General features: G+C 39.5%; 1 protein-coding gene across 1 annotated transcript in view; it reads left to right on the plus strand.

Annotated features, from left to right (window-relative positions):
- PDSS2 (decaprenyl diphosphate synthase subunit 2) overlaps positions 1-19,320 on the plus strand; it is a 247,929-nt gene that overhangs the window by 162,833 nt on the left and 65,776 nt on the right. The window contains exon 4 of the mRNA XM_044917294.1: positions 3,068-3,142. Coding sequence (XP_044773229.1) covers positions 3,068-3,142 — 75 coding nt within the window. The remainder of the gene's footprint in view (positions 1-3,067; positions 3,143-19,320) is intronic.

Below are 19,320 nucleotides of genomic sequence, written 5' to 3' on the forward strand. Positions count from 1 at the left end.
TATTTGAGAAAACCCCAAACTCAGAGAAATTAATCGGTTTGCACCAGATCTCATAATGGAATTAGTAGTAAGCCTTGAAGTAGAATCTAGATCCCTTGGCTCCTAATGCTCTGTTCTGTTTCATTACAGTCCTCTAATTTGTTGGGCTCCCAAGAGTGGCTAACACTGACGCTCTTTTAGTCTATCTTCTTTTTGTAGTAGAAAGTATTTGTGAGGCGCCTGGGTGGCTCAGATAGTTAAACGTCTGCCTTCGGCTCAGGTCATGATCTCCGGGTCCTGGGATTGAGCCCCACGTCAGGCTCCCAGCTCAGCGGGGAGTCTGCTTCTCCCTCTCCCTCTGCCTCTCCCCCCCGCTCCTGCTCTCTCCTCTCTCTCTATCGCAAATGAATAAATAAAATCTAAAAGAAAGAAAGAAAGAATTTGCTTGTTCCCCCTGGGCCTGAGGAACGGAAGTCCTAATCTTATCTAGAGCACCAAGAAGTGGGGGACTTGGCCCCTTAGTCCCAGGAGATCTGGCAATTAGACTTCTGGATTCTCTGGCTGCCACTATCCTTGCTACCATTTGGTTGCTGGAACAAATCACTCCGCAAAAATCTGAGGGAGAAAAGTATCATTAAGCAGGTGTTTTCTGGGGCGCCTGGGTGTCTCAGTCAGTTAAGTGTCTGCCTTCGGCTCAGGTCATGATCCCAGGGTCTTGGGATCGAGCCCTGCATCGGACTCTGCTCAGTGGGGAGCCTGCTTCTCCCTCTCCCTCTGCCTACTTTGCTCTCTGTCAAATAAATAAATAAAAATCTTAAAAAAAAAAAGCACGTGCTTTCTTATATTTAAGTACATCATGTGTCAAAACAGGTGAATGCCTAGGTTAGTAAGCCATATATTGAAAAAGGTGCAGATCATTAAGTGGTCTTGTTAAAGTATGTGTAGCTGGTAGTCCTGTGGTCTTTCTAGAAATATTACAGCTTTACAGGAGGATGATAAACACATCTCTCTTTTGTATAATTTTAAAAGTAAAGTCAACATTTCAGGTAATGGAAAGAGATTTACGTGTACACCGAGTAACTCACCCATGCCTGGGAAACCTTCAGCTCCCCTAGGCTATTCCTGCTTTTCATAATTTCTTACCTTCCTCGACTTGTTAACCCACGGAAGTCCAAAGCTTTTTCCTCAGTGATCGTCATTGGCTTTGGAGGTGTATCCTGCTCAAATAAATAAGGCTTATTTGGAAGTATGGGTCATTTATAAATGATGAACTTGTAAGTGCAGGTCTGTCTATATTTGCTAATTACATTAAAGAGAAAAAGAGTGAGAGAATAAAATGTTTCTGTTGCTTCTGCCTGGTCAGGAATTTCAAGGAAGTAAAGGCATAGTCTAGTTATCCAGAGCCATTGTTAAAAGTTCATGCCATCATTTTGACATTGAGTGTTGGACTTTCTCTTTATAAATCCCTCTTCACTTTACCAGTGCTGGTCTCAGAGCTCAAACTGTTTCAAAACCATAACATTTCTTAGTGAGTGATTGATCTGTATTACGTGTCCAGCCATCAGGGGGATCTTGGGATGTTGCTTGTATAAACTGTAATCCAATCTGATGCTGTGCATTTAGTTACAATCTTTCATAGACCTATTGGCGATACTCTATCCTCCTGGATTTGGGAATAGGGCTTATCTGATATCTTCAGGGGAAAAAAATCCATTCATTTTCTTTCTTCCCCACTTAAATAACTCAACACATCTGGTAACACTGTAGGATCATTGTCCTTCTAGTTCCTCTACAGCTCATATTGCTACAATATTTCTTAAGTATTTGGTTACCTAAAGGGCAATGTGATTAAAAAAAAAAAGACTTTGTATAGGTCTTACAAATTAACCCATCTGCAGAGCTAGAAAAAAAAATGCCTTTAATCAGCAAAATTTCCATATCAGCATCCTTGTCTGTTATACAGTATGAATGTAAATATAAATTTGGAGATAAATGACCATGTGTTAAAATTTTAAAGCAAGTCTTCCCACAAATTAATATAATTTGCCTCTAAGAAAATGTTTATTAAATCTAGGGTACCTGAGATTAAAGTATCTTGTTGTTTGGGTCTGTATCCTTTGGCTTAATAATGTCTTCAGTTACAAGAATGATAAAAGCTGAAACAATCCTTTAATTCAATCAGAACGGAGCTGAATTTTAGGAAGCAGAGAGTGGGAATCAGATACGGGAACTGCATAATATAGGAAGCTAAACATACAAGATATTAAGACTTCATAAGAAGCGGTTGGGGCTGCTTTAGGAATTCCTGTTTGAAACAACTGCATTGAACATTAAAGCAAATACCACTATTCTATTCTCCCGAATTAAGGTGGTTTATGCAAACAACTCTAAATTGTACAGTAGTTCCAAAGAGACTGTTTTCTGCTTGTTTTACATTCTGGAACAAGTTCAAAGCTTTTGATTTTGCTTGATTTTTTTTTTTTTTAATAGCCTGAGCCTTGGAAATAATACAGATTTGATGAATATGATTTCACTATTGCAGTTCTGTAAAAATTTTCAGTGTTTATGGTACATTTGACCCAGGGGCCCTACACCAAATATAGCCACAGTGCATTTTAAGTACAACAGAATGAACACATTTGAAAGGTTAACCATTCTTTTGCTTTTGCTTTTCTTTCTGTATTAAGTATGAAAATTAGCATTGTAATGACTCCCAGAATGGAGATATTGAAAAAGTATCCACCTGACAGAAATAAACATACAGAAAATAAATCAAATTAAGATTTCATTAGGTATCTGAAATTTAAGCTTATGTTCAGAATGGCTATTACTGGATTTTCATGTATATTAAGTTCAATGCTAGGCTTGTAAGATTTTTTTTTTCTTGAATTATGCCTGAAAAAAAATTGGATCACAGCTCTAATATCCAGGTGGGCAAAGCCATTTGCCAGGATCTTTGTATATAACCCCATTTTTTCCATCAAGCACAAATATTGCCTTGCTACTAAGCCTTCTGAGGCATTCTGAGGTAGAAATGGGGGCAAAAATTGTATAACTGTTTCTCTTAATGTTTTTTATTGCTTTTTAGGTCGTGGAACTTTTAGCAAGTGCTCTTATGGACTTGGTACAAGGAGTATACCATGAAAATTCTACTTCAGCAAAGGTAAGGATTTGGTATTCATTCTAAAATGTTGAGTTAAAAACCCTCGTGGCGAAACTAGAAATGATGAGCGAAAATGTCCTTCTTGTTTTGTGTTTAAATTGTACATGACATTTTTTTTTTTAGATTAGTGTTTTGGCTACAAATTCATGTCCATACGCTTAGTACATAGCAGATTTGGCCAATTAAAACAACCTCTTATCCTCTGGCTGGATTCACAGTCTGTTCAGTCTGCAGCAGCCCAGTAGACTCCAGGATGCTGCTGGCTGGCTGGTAGCACCGTCACCGGGCAGGCAGGCTAGACAAGCAGCCTGCGCTGAGGTGGCTGGGCCCAGCCTCGCCCCCAGAGGAAGGGGCCTCCCACGTCCCCGCAGAGTGGACCTGGTCTGAAGAAGACGACTTTTGGGGGGCATGGGGCAGGAAGGTCTTTTATATCCAAGATCCAGAATTTACTGCATTATTAAATTCTCTGTGATAAGAAGTGGGATGGTTGTGCAATTGGATCATTTTGATTAATTATATAGATCTAGAATTAAGGGTTTTTGACTCATTTAACAGGACATCTTATGGGTTAGGTTTTATTTCTTTAAAATGCAGTTACTTCATTTCAGTAGGATATTGAATGTGAAGCAATTGCCTCATTGACCACCACCATCATTTACCATGGTATATACTGTTATACGGGATTCCTATCTTGGTGTTTCATTATTCTAACTTCTTTAGCATCTGTATTAGCAAGATTTCACTCTCTGCAACTTAGAGAAAATATGCACGTGTGCACATCTTAGGCTTTTTGACATTTCCATTTGAAAAAAGACAGATTTTACTGGAAATGAAACATAGGGCATGAGCAACTTGGGTAAGAAATTTAGAAGTATAACCCAGGGACTCTGGATGGTTCAGAGAATGGTAAGTAAAATATGAAGAATTGTACCTTGAACGTCTGCTAACATTTGGTTCAAGGAACCACAGTTCCCAGTAGGCATATCTAGCTTCACCTAAGCAGCATAGTGCTATGTGGGGGCCTAACAGGGTATACGACCACAGTGGGTCCCCCTTTGTTGCATTTTTCAAAAACCTAGCGAACTTCACTACCATAGCTAAGGGTTAATAGCAGACTGTAAAATGGAGGATTCCTGGTCTAGTTCCACTCATAAAAAGTTGGCCTCATATATAGTATAATGAAGATGGTGATAGCTGAGCACATAACACCATGGCAAGTAATTCATCTGTGTTTCTTCATTTCATCTTCACAGAAATCCTGCTAGCAGATACTACTGCTTCCCCATTTCCCCATTTTACATATGTGAAAACTGAGGTTTAGAAAAGATTAAATATTTGCCCACAGTCATACCACTTGTTAGTTGAGATTCGAACTTCAGAGCTCAGACTCTTCACCTCTTACTTTTTGCCTCTATACGTTAATGAAACCCGATTTGTTAGCCTCCCTGTGCCATACCTGAGATCCCACCACGTATGATGATTATAGTGACCTCTTCTGGTGGTTGAAGCATTGCTCTCCCCTGGAATAGTTCCAAGATGTTCAACTTAGGTCCATGTAAGGTATTAATAGTTTACAGTTAACATAATTTTTAGACAAAAGTGTTATTACTGGTTTTAGGGTTCTTGATTTATTATTTATTCACTCTTACTCTTTGTCCACTATAATTAGCCTAATTTGTTAATAATTTTGTGAACAGGGGCACCTGGGTGGCTGTCGGTTGGGCCGCTGCCTTCGGCTCAGGTCATGATCCCAGGGTCCTGGGATCGAGCCCCGCATCGGGCTCCCTGCTCAGCGGGGAACCTGCTTCTCCCTCTCCCTCTCCCTCTGCCTGCCTCTCTGCCTACTTGTTCTCTCTCTCTGTCAAATAAATAAATAAAATCTTTAAATAATAATAATGTTGTGAACATTTGTTAAGTACTTTCTATATGTCAGGCAGACCTCACAGCAACAACAATAATAAATGCTTAGATAGCACTTTATCGTGTGCTCATACTCTCTTTCTGTCCAATCACCCATGACAAGGGTGACATGTGTTGGTATGCCCATATTACAGAGGAAAAGCCTGAAATTCAGGGATGACAAATGGCAGGAAAGCAGAGTGTCTGGAAACTATTTGTTGATGCATGTTTCGCAGTGACATGATCTGAACCCAGGTTTTTTGACTCCCAAGTCCCACATAATCTGTTTCTTCCTGGGAGAGAGAAAAGAGGAAGCGACAAAAGTCTTTGAAGACCTGTTGATCATACGTGCACTGCCCCTTAGCAAGCACTAATTGCTGACTTTGATTAGCTAGTTTCACTCAGAAGAATCTGTAGCAATGCTTTGTTCATCTGCCCTCTTTCTCTACCATCCCCTCAAACACAGCCCTTTAAAGCTCTAGAGACCTTCTTTAAGCAATTACGTTTCTGAATATAGCCAAACCATTTAAAGAGCTGTTTTGGTTTTGTGTTTTTTCTGTTGTGTTTTGTTTTATAACGGAAGCAGAATGCATAGTTGAACCGAAGCTGCGGGAGAGCTTCTCGATGCCTCCGTTTGTGCCCCAGGTCCAATTTCGGTTAACCACATTTCCCTTCCTAACCAGAAAAATTCTGGCTTTTTTCCCCCTCCTCTTAAGTGTGCTGGCCATTGCGATGGCAGTTCAGAATTTGGGTTTTCGGACTTGGCCCAGAACTCACTTCAGAGGCAGAGAGAGCATTGCCCCACATGGAGAGCCTTCAAGGTTTTCCTGTTCTGGCTCGATTGGGAAGCAGCCGCAAGTGGAGGTCATGTGGGAAGTAAGTGGCACAACCTCAGTAGCCGTGGGCCAATTCGGCACACAAAAGAATTGCTTTGTGATTTAAAATCAGCTGCAAACCATTTCATTTCCCTAGGGAGAAGAGAACACAATAGCAGTCTGTTTTCTATAGGCGACTTAATGCAGTGATGGAGAACCTGGGTAGTACAAAAATAGCTTTCTGTGGAGTCGTAGCTCTGTGACCAGGGTAGATGCTTTAAAAGCAAATGGAGGGGAATTATAACTGAACATGTTCAAAACCACCTTTTCCAGAAGGAGTTTGTAGAGTAATTACCTAATCCTCCTTTAAACTATGAAAATTGAGGTGACTTGTGTCGGGAATACTTGACAGGTCATAGGTAAATTGTGATCATGTAAACATTCGGAGTAATTTTGGAAATTCATCCTTTGTTCTAGCCATTGAAAAATAACATTTTGGGGGTGCCTGGGTGGCTCAGTCGTTAAGCGTCTGCCTTCGACTCAGGCCATGATCCCAGGGTCCTGGGATCAAGCCCCACATCCAGCTCCCTGCTCGGCAGGGGGCCTGCTTCTCCCTCTCCCACTCCCCCTGCTTGTGTTCCCTTTCTCGCTGTGTCTCTCTCTGTTGGGTAAATAAATAAGATCTTTAAAAAAAGGAAAAGAAAAATAACATTTTTATTTTTGTGTTTGCTAGTGTGTGAGCCATTTTTTCCTTGTGCTTTCTTTAGTGTTTGTAATTTTTCCCCTCCCTCTACCTGTTTTTGTTGTTGTTAGCTAATTGGAAAAAAGCAGATTAAATAGAAAAATTGCCTTTTAAATGCAGTGGTTGTTTACCATTCTCAGAATTCCCCAGTCAAGTTCTGCCTTGTACATTGTATTCATGTTGCTCACTGTACACACTAAATATTTTACACAGACCTTTATATCTAAAATCTTTTTAACGTAATTATCTTATACCTTGTTTCTAATTAGAAAAGTATCTGCATGTTCATTAAATAAAAATTGAAAGCACAGTAAAAGGTCAAGAGGAAAATAAAAATTATTTTATATAAGCCATTCCCCAGAAATGAATCATGATTATACTTCACTGTATTTCCTTCTAGATTTCATTCTGTATTTCTCCCATTTTAGAGTTGTTATTCTATAAAAGTTTTTGTTCTGATTTATTCCCCAGGATTTGTTATTAAAAGTCTTCAAAATTGTCAGTTAAGCATCTGCCTTCGGCTCAGGTCATGATCCCAGGGTCCTGGGATGGAGTCCTGCATCGGGCTCCCTGCTCAGCGGGAAGCCTGCTTCTCCCTCTCCCTCTGCCTGCCGCTCCCCCTGCGTGCTCTCTCTCTCTGACAAATAAAATCTTTAAAAAATAAAAATAAAATAAAAGTCTTCAAAATTTAATTTTGATGGCTATTTAATATTTCTCCCTACTACTATACTATAATTTACTGAACCATTCCACAATTTTTAGATACCCTGTTTTCTTTTTTTATGACTTTATTTTTTTTTTAAAGATTTTATTTATTTATTTGACAGAGAGAGAGAGAGAGAGAAGGAACACAAGGGGAAAGGGAGTGGGAGAGGGAGAAGCAGGCTTCCCGCTGAGCAGGGAGACTGATGCGGGCGGGGCTCAGTCTGGGACCATGACCTGAGCCAAAGGCAGACGTTTAATGACTGAGCCACCCAGGTGCCCCTTTTTTCATGAATTTAAACAATACTGTGATGAACTTAGTGTATATAACTCTGCCCTATTTCACACTATTTGCTAAAAAAAATCTGAAAGTAAGATTTTTTTTAATCAACAGTAAGAATATTTTCAGTATATTCCTATGCAGAAAAAGTTTGCTGTCCTTAGAAAAGCCTGCTTATGTGGCTCAGTCAGTTAAGCATCCAACTTGATTTCAGGTCAGGTCATGATCTCAGAGTCGTGGGATGGAACTCCAAGTTGGGCTTGTGCTCAGGGGCGAGCCTGCTTGAGATTCTCTCCCTCCCTCTCCCTTTGCCCCTCCCCCCTAAAATAAATAAATTCTTTAAAAAAAAAAAAAAAAAGGAAAGCCTGCTTATAAGCTTGGCCCTTGGCTGGCATCAGGGAACTTGGATTTTAGGAGTGTCTCTACCGTCATCTAACTGATAAGTGAGGCTCACTGTGCCCAAACTGTTTCTGCAAACAATGTGGTTTATTTTGAATACCTGCTTTCCTTCTGGGAGTCTGGAATTTTGGTATATGCTAGACAGGGGGTGACCAACCCCTACGAAAAAAGTGAGCGCTGAGTCTCCAATGAATTTCCCTGGTAGACAGCATTTCATATATGTTATCACATGTGCTAATTCTTGGAGGAATCACTCATATCCTGTGTGACTCCACGGTAGAGGATTCTTGGAAACTGGTGCCCAGCTTCCTGTGGACTTCATCTCATGTACCTTTTCCCCTTTCCTGGTTTTGCTTTGTATCCTTTTGCTGTAATAAACTGTGAGTTTGACTATATGTTGAGTCCTGTGCGTCCTCCTAACAAGGCATCAAACCTTGGGGTGGTCTTAGAGACCCCTACACACTCTTTTTCTGATTCTGTATTTATTTCCCACCCGCTCTTATTCCTTCTTTGAGAATCCAGTCAAGGTCCTCTACAACACTCATTTTGGTGTTGAAATGGGGAACAGCACACCTGTTTCCTATCTTCAGAGATTCTGCTCATGTTGGCTTGGCTCCAGTCTCAGGAAAGTGAGAGGGTTTTAAAGAGGATCCAGTTCTCTTGGAAAAGCACTGGTTTTAACAGAGTCACTAAAATTACAAAGATCCATTCTATTTTTTTCCAAGCATATATTATACTTTCAGTAGATTATTCTCTTAAGAGAAGTAGGAAAGGGGCACCTGGGTGGCATGGTTGGTTGAGCGTCTGACTCTTGGTTTCGGCTTAGGTCATGGTCTCAAGGTTGTGAAATTGAGCCCCCCCCCATTGGGCTCCACACTCAGCATGGAGTCTGCTTGGGATTCTCTCTTTCCCTCTCCCTCTGCCCCTCCAGCTTGTGTTCTCTCTCTCTTTCTCAAATAAATAAATCTCTAAAAAAAAAGAGAGAGAGAAGTAGGAAAGATAACTTTTCTCCATTTATTTATTTTTTTTTTTATGCTTATCTTCCTTTAGTCCCTTAGCAGCTTTCAAGTAAAATATAAAAATAAGATAATTCAAGGGGCGCCTGGGTGGCTCAGTTGGTTGAGCGACTGCCTTCGGCTCAGGTCATGATCCTGGAGTCCCAGGATCGAGCCCCGCATCAGGCTCCCTGCTCAGCAGGGAGTCTGCTTCTCCTTCTGACCCTCCCCCCTCTCATGCTCTCTCTCTATCTCATTCTCTCTCTCAAATAAATAAATAAAATCTTTAAAAAAAAAAAAAAGATAATTCAGTCCACCAGGAAGGTATAGATTAGCTCCTACCTGCAAAGCCCAATGCCACCTTCTAAAATACAATAAAAAGATGAGCAAGATGAGTTTTGTCCATTGAAAAACATAACAGGAGGAAAATTTGAACAAAAAGTCACATCTGGTTGGGGAAATCAGAAAAGACATCAAGGAGAATGTGATATATGCAGTGGACATTTAAGGATGGGAAGGATGTCTATTGATGGAGAAGGTTGGCTTTCCAGGCAGAAGAAACAGCATGATCAAAAGTCAGGAGGCATATTTAAGATCAGGGCTTCATCCATGTTAGAATAAAGGAATCATAAGAATACTGGAAAGGTAGCTTTTGCCACATGCTTGAAGACTAGACTTGCAATGCCAGATATAAAGCTAAAACCAGATTTTAGTACTTGAGATAAGAGAGGGATTGAAGGGGCGCCTGGGTGGCTCAGTTGGTTAAGCGACTGCCTTCGGCTCAGGTCATGATCCTGGAGTCCCGGGATCGAGTCCCGCATCGGGCTCCCTGCTCGGCGGGGAGTCTGCTTCTCCCTCTGACCCTCCTCCCTCTCATGCTCTCTGTCTCTCATTCTCTCTGTCTCAAATAAATAAATAAAATTTAAAAAAAAAAAAGAGCGGGATTGAAGATTTTTAAACAAAGGAATTACATGATCAAATAAAGCTAATTCATCAGTGGTCATTATGATGATTTACGGGAGATTAGAGGTATATGAAAAGAATTGGAAAGCTAATATAATAAGGGCTAGGGGTATTCTTCCTCCACTTTAACATAGTTAGCCCTTCTTGATATTCATACCTACATCAATATCACCTTTTCAGAGATGAGCCTCCCACCCAATCCAAAGTAGCCACCCTACTTAATTCCCTTTATCTTATTAACACAGTTGTAACCATTTGATATTTTTCTTATGGTTTCTCCAACAAGCATATAAGCCCTATGGGAGGTGGGATTTTGTTTACCATTGTATTCCCAATACCAGAACAGTGCCTTACACATTAGTAGTAGCCCAAAAATAGTTGTTAAATAAATGATATAGCTTTATTGATGTACAGTAAACTACAAATATTTAAATTGCACAATCTGTTTTGATATATGTGTGCACCAGTGAAAATATCATCACAATCAATATAATAAACATATCCATTACTCCAAAAACCAGACTTGCTTATTGCTTGCTATAAAAGCAGTAATCCCCAAAGTTCGGTGGCTTTTTTTTTTTAGCTGTAACACAAATCTACTGAAGCATAGCTTCCATCTGAGCCCACATTGTTGCCCCTGCAGGACTTGGGACCAAGGGTAGCCAACACAAATATGCTGATGTACATGCTTCTTGTGCCATGAATAATAAAGGCCATTGTCTCTGATCCAGGAGTCTTGTGTCTTCTGTTAACATCCCTAAAACAGTCACAGGCTAACTCATTAGTTTGTATATAAGGTAAAGCAAAATCTCAGATCCAACAGTTGGAACTCCCAACAGTGTTGAAGTACTGAGAATGGACATTCTTGCCCTGCTCCTGATGCTAGGCGGAAGACATTCAGTATTTCATCAGTAAGTGTGATGTAAGCTGTGGGTTTTTGTTTTTATTTATAGAGGCTCTTGATTAGTGAAGAAGTTCCCTTGTATTCCTAGTTTCCTGAGAGTTCTTATCAGGAATTGATGTTGATTTTGACAATTTTTTTCCTACACCTATTGAGGTGATCATATTTTTTTGTTTTTGTTTTCTCTTTTAGGTTTTCCTCTTTTAGTCTATTAATATGGTGAATTAGTTGATTGATTACCAAATGTTAAACCAGCCTTGCATTCCTGGAGTAAACCTCATGTAATCTTGATGCAGTCTCCTTTTCTTATATTGTTGAATATGATGTGCTAAAATTTTGTTAATCTTTGCATCGATATTATTACAAAATAAATAGGGAAATATTTCCTCCTTTGCACTTGTAGGGGAGGAGCAGTGGCAGAGGGACAAGCAGACTCCATGCTGAGCACGGAGCCGAGCACAGGGCTCAGTCCCACAACTGAGATTATGACCTGAGCCACAACCAACAGTCAGACTCCCAACTGACTGAGCCACCCAAGCACCCCTCCTTTTTTATTGTTTTGAAATTTTTTTTTGTAGAATTAGTGTTATTTCTTCCTTAATTGTTTGATAGAATTCATTAGTGAAGCCATCAGACCTTTCTTTGTGGGAATGTTGGGTTTGGTTTTTTTTTTTTATTACAAATTTAATGCTTTAAAAACTATTGGACTATTTAGGGTTATGTGTTTCTTTTTGAGTGAACTTTGGTAGTTTATGTCCTATAAAGAAACTGTTTATTTTGTGTAAGTTGTCAGATTTATTAATGTAAAGTTCTTAATAATATCCCCACATTATCCTTTTAATATATGAAGAATTTATAGTGATGTCACTCCTCTCATTTCTGATGCTGGTAGTCGCACGCCCCCCCCCCCCCCCCGCCAAGAGGCTTAACAATATTATTGATTTCAAAGGACCAGCTTTTGGTTTCACTGACTTTCTATCTTTTTCACCTTTCTATACTCTTTCTTCTGATTACTTTGGTTTTATTCCCTCTTTTTTTTAAGTTTTTTAAGCTGAAATCATTTATTTAAGACCTGTTTTCTTTTTTTCTTTTTTTAGATTATTTATTTATTTATTTGATACACAGAGAGAGAGAGAGGGAACACAAGCAGAGGGAGTGGGAGAGGGAGAAGCAGGCTCCCCGCTGAGCAGAGAGCCAAACATGAGGCTCGATCCCAGGACCCTGTGATCATGACCCAAGCTGAAGACAGAGGTCTAACCGACTGAACCACCCAGGTGCCCCAAGACCTGTTTTCTTTTCTAATATGACATTTAGTGCAATGAATTTCTCTCTGAGTGCTACTTTAGTAACATCCCACAAATTTCATTGTTTTTAAATTTTCATTCAATTCAAACTACTTACTAATTTCTCTTTTGATTTTTTTTTTGACTCATAGATTATTTAAAACCCTTGTTATTTAGTTTCTGAGTGTTTTCAGATTTTTCCAGATGTCTTTCTGTTATTGATTTATATTATATAAATATATTTATATTGATTTATAATACCATTGTGGTTAGAGAACATATTTTATATTTGAATTATTTTAAATGTATTGTTTTATGACCCAGATATGATCTTTTTTTTTTTTTAAAGATTTTATTTATTTATTTGACAGAGAGAGACACAGCGAGAGAGGGAACACAAGCAGGGGGAGTGGGGGACGGAGAAGCAGGCCTCCCACCGAGCAGGGAGCCCAATGTGGGACTCGATCCCAGTATCCTGGGATCATGACCTGAGCCGAAGGCAGATGCTTAAAGACTGAGCCACCCAGGCGCCCGACCCAGATATGATCTATCTTGGTAAATGTTCACGCTGTTCTTTATGCAGTGTTATGTAAATATCAGTTAAGTCAGATTGGTTGATAGTGTCATTGAAGTCTTCTATATCTGTAATGGTTTTCATTCAGCTCATTCTCTCAGTTACTAAGAGAAGGGTGTTAAAGTCTCTGACTATAATTGTGGATTTTTTTTTTTTTTATTTCTCCCCATAGTTCTATCAGTTTTTCCATTATGTATTTCAAAGCCCTGCTTTAGGCACATTAACCTTTAGGATCCTTATGTTATTTTGATGATTTGATCGTTTTATCATTATCTTTTTTTTAATGACCTTTTTTTTAGTCCTAGTAATATTCTTTATGTTGCTTTTTCTTTTTTCTTTTTTTTCCTGATCTCTACCTTATCTGATACTAATATAACCACTCCAGCTTTCTTTTGATTAAAATTATGGTATATCTTTTCCATCCTTGTACTGTTTTTATATTTAAAATGGGCTTCTTATATGCAACATTTATTTGGATCTTGCTTTTTTATTCAGTCTGACGATCTCTACCTTTTAACTTCTGTGTTTAGATCATTTACATTTGATGTGTTTATTGATATGGTTGAGTTTAAGTCTGCTATCTTGTTATTTGTTTGCCATTTATCCCATTTGTTTCTTCCCTTTTCTTCTTTATCTGCCTTCTCTTACATTATTTTTTACAATGCCATTTTGCCTCCTTTTTTACTTGTTAACTACAACTCTTTGCTACATGTTTAGTGGTTACTCTTGAGTTTATAATATGTATCTTTAACTTATCACAGTCTAGTTTCAAGTGACAGTATACTGTTACTTATAGGGTAGGAAGCTTACAAAAGGTTATTTCTACTTCTTCCCTCTCAGGCTTTGTGTTATTCTCATATATTTAACTTCCATATACATTATAAATCTCACAATACCATGTTACTGTGTTTGCTTTAAACATTCGATTATATTTTAAAGGGATTTAAATTTTTTTAAGTCTTTTATATTTATCCCATAGTTAATATCTTCAGTGCTTTTCATTTCTTTCTGTCAATCATCCAGATTTCCATATGGTATTATTTTCCTCCTTCCTGAAAGATTTCTTTCCACATTTCTTATAGTACAGGTCTGCTGGTGATTAATTCTTCCAGCTTTTGTGTCTGAAAAACATCTTTATTTTGACCTTGTTTTTAAGATATGTTCACTGGATATAAAATTCAAGATTGACAAATTTTTTTCTTTCAGTGTTTTAAGGATGTTGCTTCCTTGTCTTTTCACATTGTTTCCAACAAGAAAGTTGCTGCCATCCTTATTTTTGTTCCTCTGTACATAATGTGTCTAAATTTTCTCATGCTGTTTCTGATTTTCTCTTAGCCATTGGTTTGAGCATTTGAATTATGATGTGCCTTGGTGTCATATTTTTTATGTTTCTTGTGCTTGGGGTTCATTAAGCCTCTTAGATCTGTGAGTTTGTTTTGTCAAATTTGGGGAAATTTTGGTCATTATTTCTTCAATATTTTTTCTGTCCTCCTCTCTCCTTCTCACAGGGACTCAAATTACTTGTGTAATAGCTTGTTTAATGTTATTCCAGAGCCTACTGATGCTGTATTCTTTTTTTTTCCCCCAGTGTTTTTCTCTTTGCATTTCATTTTAGATAATTTCTATTGGTGTTCATTCAAGTTCACCAATTTATATCTTCCATGTTTCTATTTAACATGCTTAGTGTTTCTTCTAGCTCCTAGACCATATGGACCACAGTTACGAAAACTGTTTTAATATCCCTGTCTGCTAATTCTATCATCTGTGTTGTTTCTGAGTTGATTTCAATTGACTGATTTTTCTCATTATGCGTTGTGTTTTCCTGCCCCCCCCCTTTTTTTTGCACGCTTGGTTTTTGTTGTTGCCGTTGTTGTTTTTTAAGATTTTATTTATTTATTTGACAGAGAGCGAGAGCACAAGCAGGCGGAGCAGCAGGCAGAGGGAGAGGGAGAAGCAGGCTCCCCGCTGAGCAGGGAGCCCGATGCGGCGCTCGATCCCAGGACCCTGGGATCATGACCTGAGCCGAAGGCAGACACTCAACCACCTGAGCTACCCAGGCACCCCTACATGCTTGGTTAATTTTGATTGGACGCCAGACACTGTGAATTTTATTTTGTTGGGTTCCAGATATTTTTGCATCTCTATAGATATTCTTGAGTGTTCTTCTAGAATTCAGTTAAGTTACTGGAAAAAGTTTGATCTTTTCAGGTCTTACTTTTAAGTTTTGTTAGGCAGTACCAGAATAGCATTTAGTGTGGGACTAATTTTCCCCACCTCTAAGGCAAAACCCTTCTGAGTACTCTACCGATATCCTGTGAATTATGAGGTTTTCCACTCCAGCTGGTGGGAACAGGGACTATTCCCAGCCCTGTGTGAGCTCTAGGGGTTGTTCTCTCTATACCTTCTGTATGATTCTTCCTTAGACTTTGACAGTGTTGTTGCACCCATGCTGAAGATTTCAGGGAAACCCTCTGTACATCTCCAGAGCTCTCTGTGCAGCTCTCTTATCTTGAGTAATCTGCCCTGTGCACACTAACCCCTAATTTGAACCCCTTTGGTTTCTCTAGACACACTGAACCATCTCTTCAACTCAAGGAGACTGACTGTTAGGCTCTCCTGTGACCTGGCATTCTCTCCAGCAATCAGCTGGATCAATTATAAGACTCATTTACTTCCCATCTCTCAGAGATCATGGTCATTTGTTGCCTGATTTCCAATGTATTAAAGCTCTTGTTTCACATATTTTGTCCAATGTTTTAGTGGTTTCAGGTGGAGGAGTAAATCCAGTCTGCTACTCCATCGTGGTGGAAGGGCCAGCCCTCATGACTTTATTTTTTGATTTGTGTTGTAATGACTTTTTAAAAAAATAACAAATATAAAATTTTCCTCCTATAACTTTTATGGTGCCTTTGTGTTGCTGGTACCCTACATGCTTTAGTGTGTCTATTGCCATGTGTACTTCAGTCATGAAACTAAGAAATCGAAAATGGCTCCAATGTTTTGCACCTGGTTTACCGGGAAAAAGAAAAAATGATGACAGATTTGACATAACAGAGGCTTGGTTATAGAGAGAAGTAGATGCATTTAGATGAATCAGATTAATGAGTTGTTGGCAGACTCTCCAGATGGAAGAGTCAAGAGCTCCAGAGAGGTAATATGGGAATTCCTCTTTGTAGACTTATAGGTAAATGAGTTTGGTTAGGCAAAGAAACAGAAAGTTTAGGAAAATAAAAATAGAATGGAGAATATGGAAAGGAAGTTGAAATTGTAGTCAGCACTACCATGATATGCTGTAAGTGGACTTTGAGTTTGACACTGTTTCTTCCCAACTAAGACTGAAAGAGAAATATGTTGGGTTCTGAATTTGTCATTATTTGATTATTAATTCCACAGGTAATTTTTGTATAGATATTTTTTCCTGAAATTAAACAAATAGGGATATATGTGATAGGCCCATTGATGAATATGGTTAATAATAGCTTCATCATAGGGGCGCCTGGGTGGCTCAGTCGCTTAGACAGCTGCCTTCAGCTCAGGTCATGATCCCAGGCCTGCTTCTCCTTCTCCCCCACTTGTACTCTCTAGCTCTCGCTCTCTCTATCTCTCAAATAAATATATAAAATCTTAAAAAAAAAAAAACAGCTTCATCATAAAATTATGAACAGCCAGGGTGCCTGGGTGGCCCAGTTGGTTAAGTGTCTTACTCCGTTTTGGCTCGGGTCATGATCTCGGGGTTGTGTGATTGAGCCCTATGTCAGGCTCCGTACTCAGCGGGGAGTCTCCATGAGATTCTCTCTCCCTCTGCCCGTCCCCTCACTCGCTCGTGCTCTCTCACGCTCTCTCTCTCTCTCAAATAAATCTTTTTTATAAAAAAATTGCAAACAGCCAGTTCTCCCAACATCTACTCAGAAATCAGAGGATGTGTAGTAATTTATATCTCAGTGAAGATACTTCTTTTTGATGGAAACTGAAAGAGTAAAATTCTATCTCCTGATACTTCAACATAATAAAGAGATTGAATTTGGGAAATCTAGGTAAAGTGTTTCACATTGGATTCTGGTGGAACTGTTTGTTATCATGAATCCTACATTAGCCGTAGAGCTAGATTAGGCAGTTTTGATAAAGTGCTTATTAGTAAACTTGTATTGAACTGCTGCTGTGTGCACAACGGCACACTGAGTGCTACTGGATTATTCAAAACAAAGCTACAACCAAAAACACAGGCCTGCCCTCAAGGACCTGATGGTACACATAGCTTAGAGGAAAAACATGCACAGAAAACCACTGGAGAGCAATTTACCCATAAGACCACATGGAAAATGTTATACAGGATAAATATGGAGGAGAAAGTGCAGCATTAAGTTAACACTGTTTCAGGGAGCTTCTTAGAGGAGGTAATTTTCTTTTAAGTTGAGTCTTAGAAGTTAGAGTAGAAAGGAACTCGAAGTTGTTGGGATTTGTTGGGATGGGGAGGTTGGCTGTGAGCGTTGGCATAGTGTATTCATCCATTTAACATACCTTTTGAGCATTGGCTTTGGCAGACACTAGCAATACAAGTGCTAAGTGAATAGGACATCTTTGCCTTCAGGGAGCTTACATCTTAGTGGAGAGGCCAGTTCTAAACAATCATATACATAAGTGACCAAGAGAAGTAACTGAGAGTTACAATTGTACAGCAAAGAACTAAATAAGGAGAAGTGATAGTGAGGGATTGAGGGAGTTACTCTAGACTGGATGTTCATAGAAGTCCTCTCTTTGAGGAAATAACTTTCAAGCTGAGATCTGAATGACAAAAAGCAGCTAACTGTGTGGAAAAAAGAACAGAGGGAAAAGCATTCCAGGAAGAGGGAGCAACTCAGGCAAAGGCCTGAAGAAGGAGGAATCAGCGTAATGTATCCACAGAACAGAAGGAAGGCCTACCCAGCTGGCGCCCAGTGGACGAATAGTAGAGTGGTGGGAGGTGAGCGCCACGAGACAGACCGGTAGTATGAAAATACGTATGATACCAGCATGCACGTGCCTTGGATGCAGGCTCAACTAAAACCGAGGAACTTATCATTTTGTTTTAGGGTTACCCAGTTATTATTCTAGGACTGCTCATTCCACAAATGTTATTGAGTAACTATTATGTGCTAGCAGCTGTGCTGGACGAATCAGGTACATATGTGTTGAGAACTAAGGTGGAGACAGTTCTAGTTGGAGCTACAGCAAAGGGCCTTGCTAGGAAAGGTGATCCTTTTAAAAGGGATCCATGAGTCAAAGGGTAGATCTTGAAGGAATTTGGATTTAAAATAGTAAGAGGAATGCACCATAGGATCTTATACAATGAGAAGATCTATGGTAAAGATTCTTGTAGAAGCTGTGAATAGGATCAAGTGGAAGCCAAAGAAATTAGAAGTAGAGAGGCCAGCTGGAAGAGTGTTGAAATAACATGGGTCTGAAGTGACAGACAAGATTATTGGCAGTGGAAACACATGTAGGATAAGGGCCCAGGAGTTCAGCAGGTATTCTCTCTCAACTTATTAAGTGATTGACAGTTTATGTCTCCTGCTTTCTTACTGTCTCACTGTGTATTTTGTGGAATTGAGTCAACGTTCATCATGTTTTAACCTGTTCTTTATGTAGCTCAGCCTTTTGTTTTAATGCCTAGTACCCTCTAAATAGCATTTTCCTGTAAAATGTACTGCATTGCACAAAAATATGTTTTAAAAAGTAATCAGTAATTAGAAATATAAGGTATTTGTACAGGTTGGTTTCAGTCTCCTTGTCTGCAGATGATAGTATTTCTAGTCTTTCATGAGAGGCCCCAAGTTGAAACCACCCAGCTGAGCCATTCCTGAATTCTGAACCAAAGAAATTGTGAAATGTAATACATGTTTCCATGTCCTTTGCCATTTAACTGCAGTCTTCTCTCACTGTGGGCAGGGTGTACGTGCATGCCCTTGAACTCTGCACCCAGCCATTTGACTTGCTTCGGCCAATTAGGAGGCTCTCTTAGGCTTCTGTGATCACTATGAGAAAACTCGTTCTGGCTAGACTTCTCGAACAAGAAGGAGAAACACTTGGAACAGAGCCTCTCCAGCCAACCCAGAAACATGCAGTGAGAAGCAGAGCCACCAGTCTAGATTAGCTGAATCCAGCTGATCCACAGACACATACACAAATGATGAGTGTTTTGAAGCCACTGAGTTTAGGGTAGCTTTACCAATAGTGAATTGGAGTCAGAAAGAGCCAGACAGTCTATGGGGACCTGGAGGTCTAGACCAAACCCATCATGAGGGTTCTGACTGGAGCAGTTGACTGGAGGCTTCTAGCCTGAGGACCCAAGCCCTGCCTTGCAGGGCTAGGAACTAAGTAACTGGATTGTCAACCCTCCTCAGGCTGAAGAGAGCAGAGAAATGGTACTTGGAATTTCAGGCAAGCCATGGCAGAGTTGTTCGTGAAGCATCTACAGTGGGGTGGGGTTTTTTGTGCTTTTCTTAAAGTTTTTAGAGCTTATTAATCCTCATGAAAAATCTGCACAATCACTGTTCCTTTCACTGTTTTCTTGAGGTCTTTTCTTTTGCAAACAGGCCACATCATGCTAGTCTGTATTTGGGTTCATGAATCGTAAGTCATGCTAAAG

Source organism: Neomonachus schauinslandi, chromosome 8, assembly GCF_002201575.2.
Source record: "Neomonachus schauinslandi chromosome 8, ASM220157v2, whole genome shotgun sequence".
Taxonomy (NCBI): Eukaryota; Metazoa; Chordata; class Mammalia; order Carnivora; family Phocidae; genus Neomonachus; species Neomonachus schauinslandi.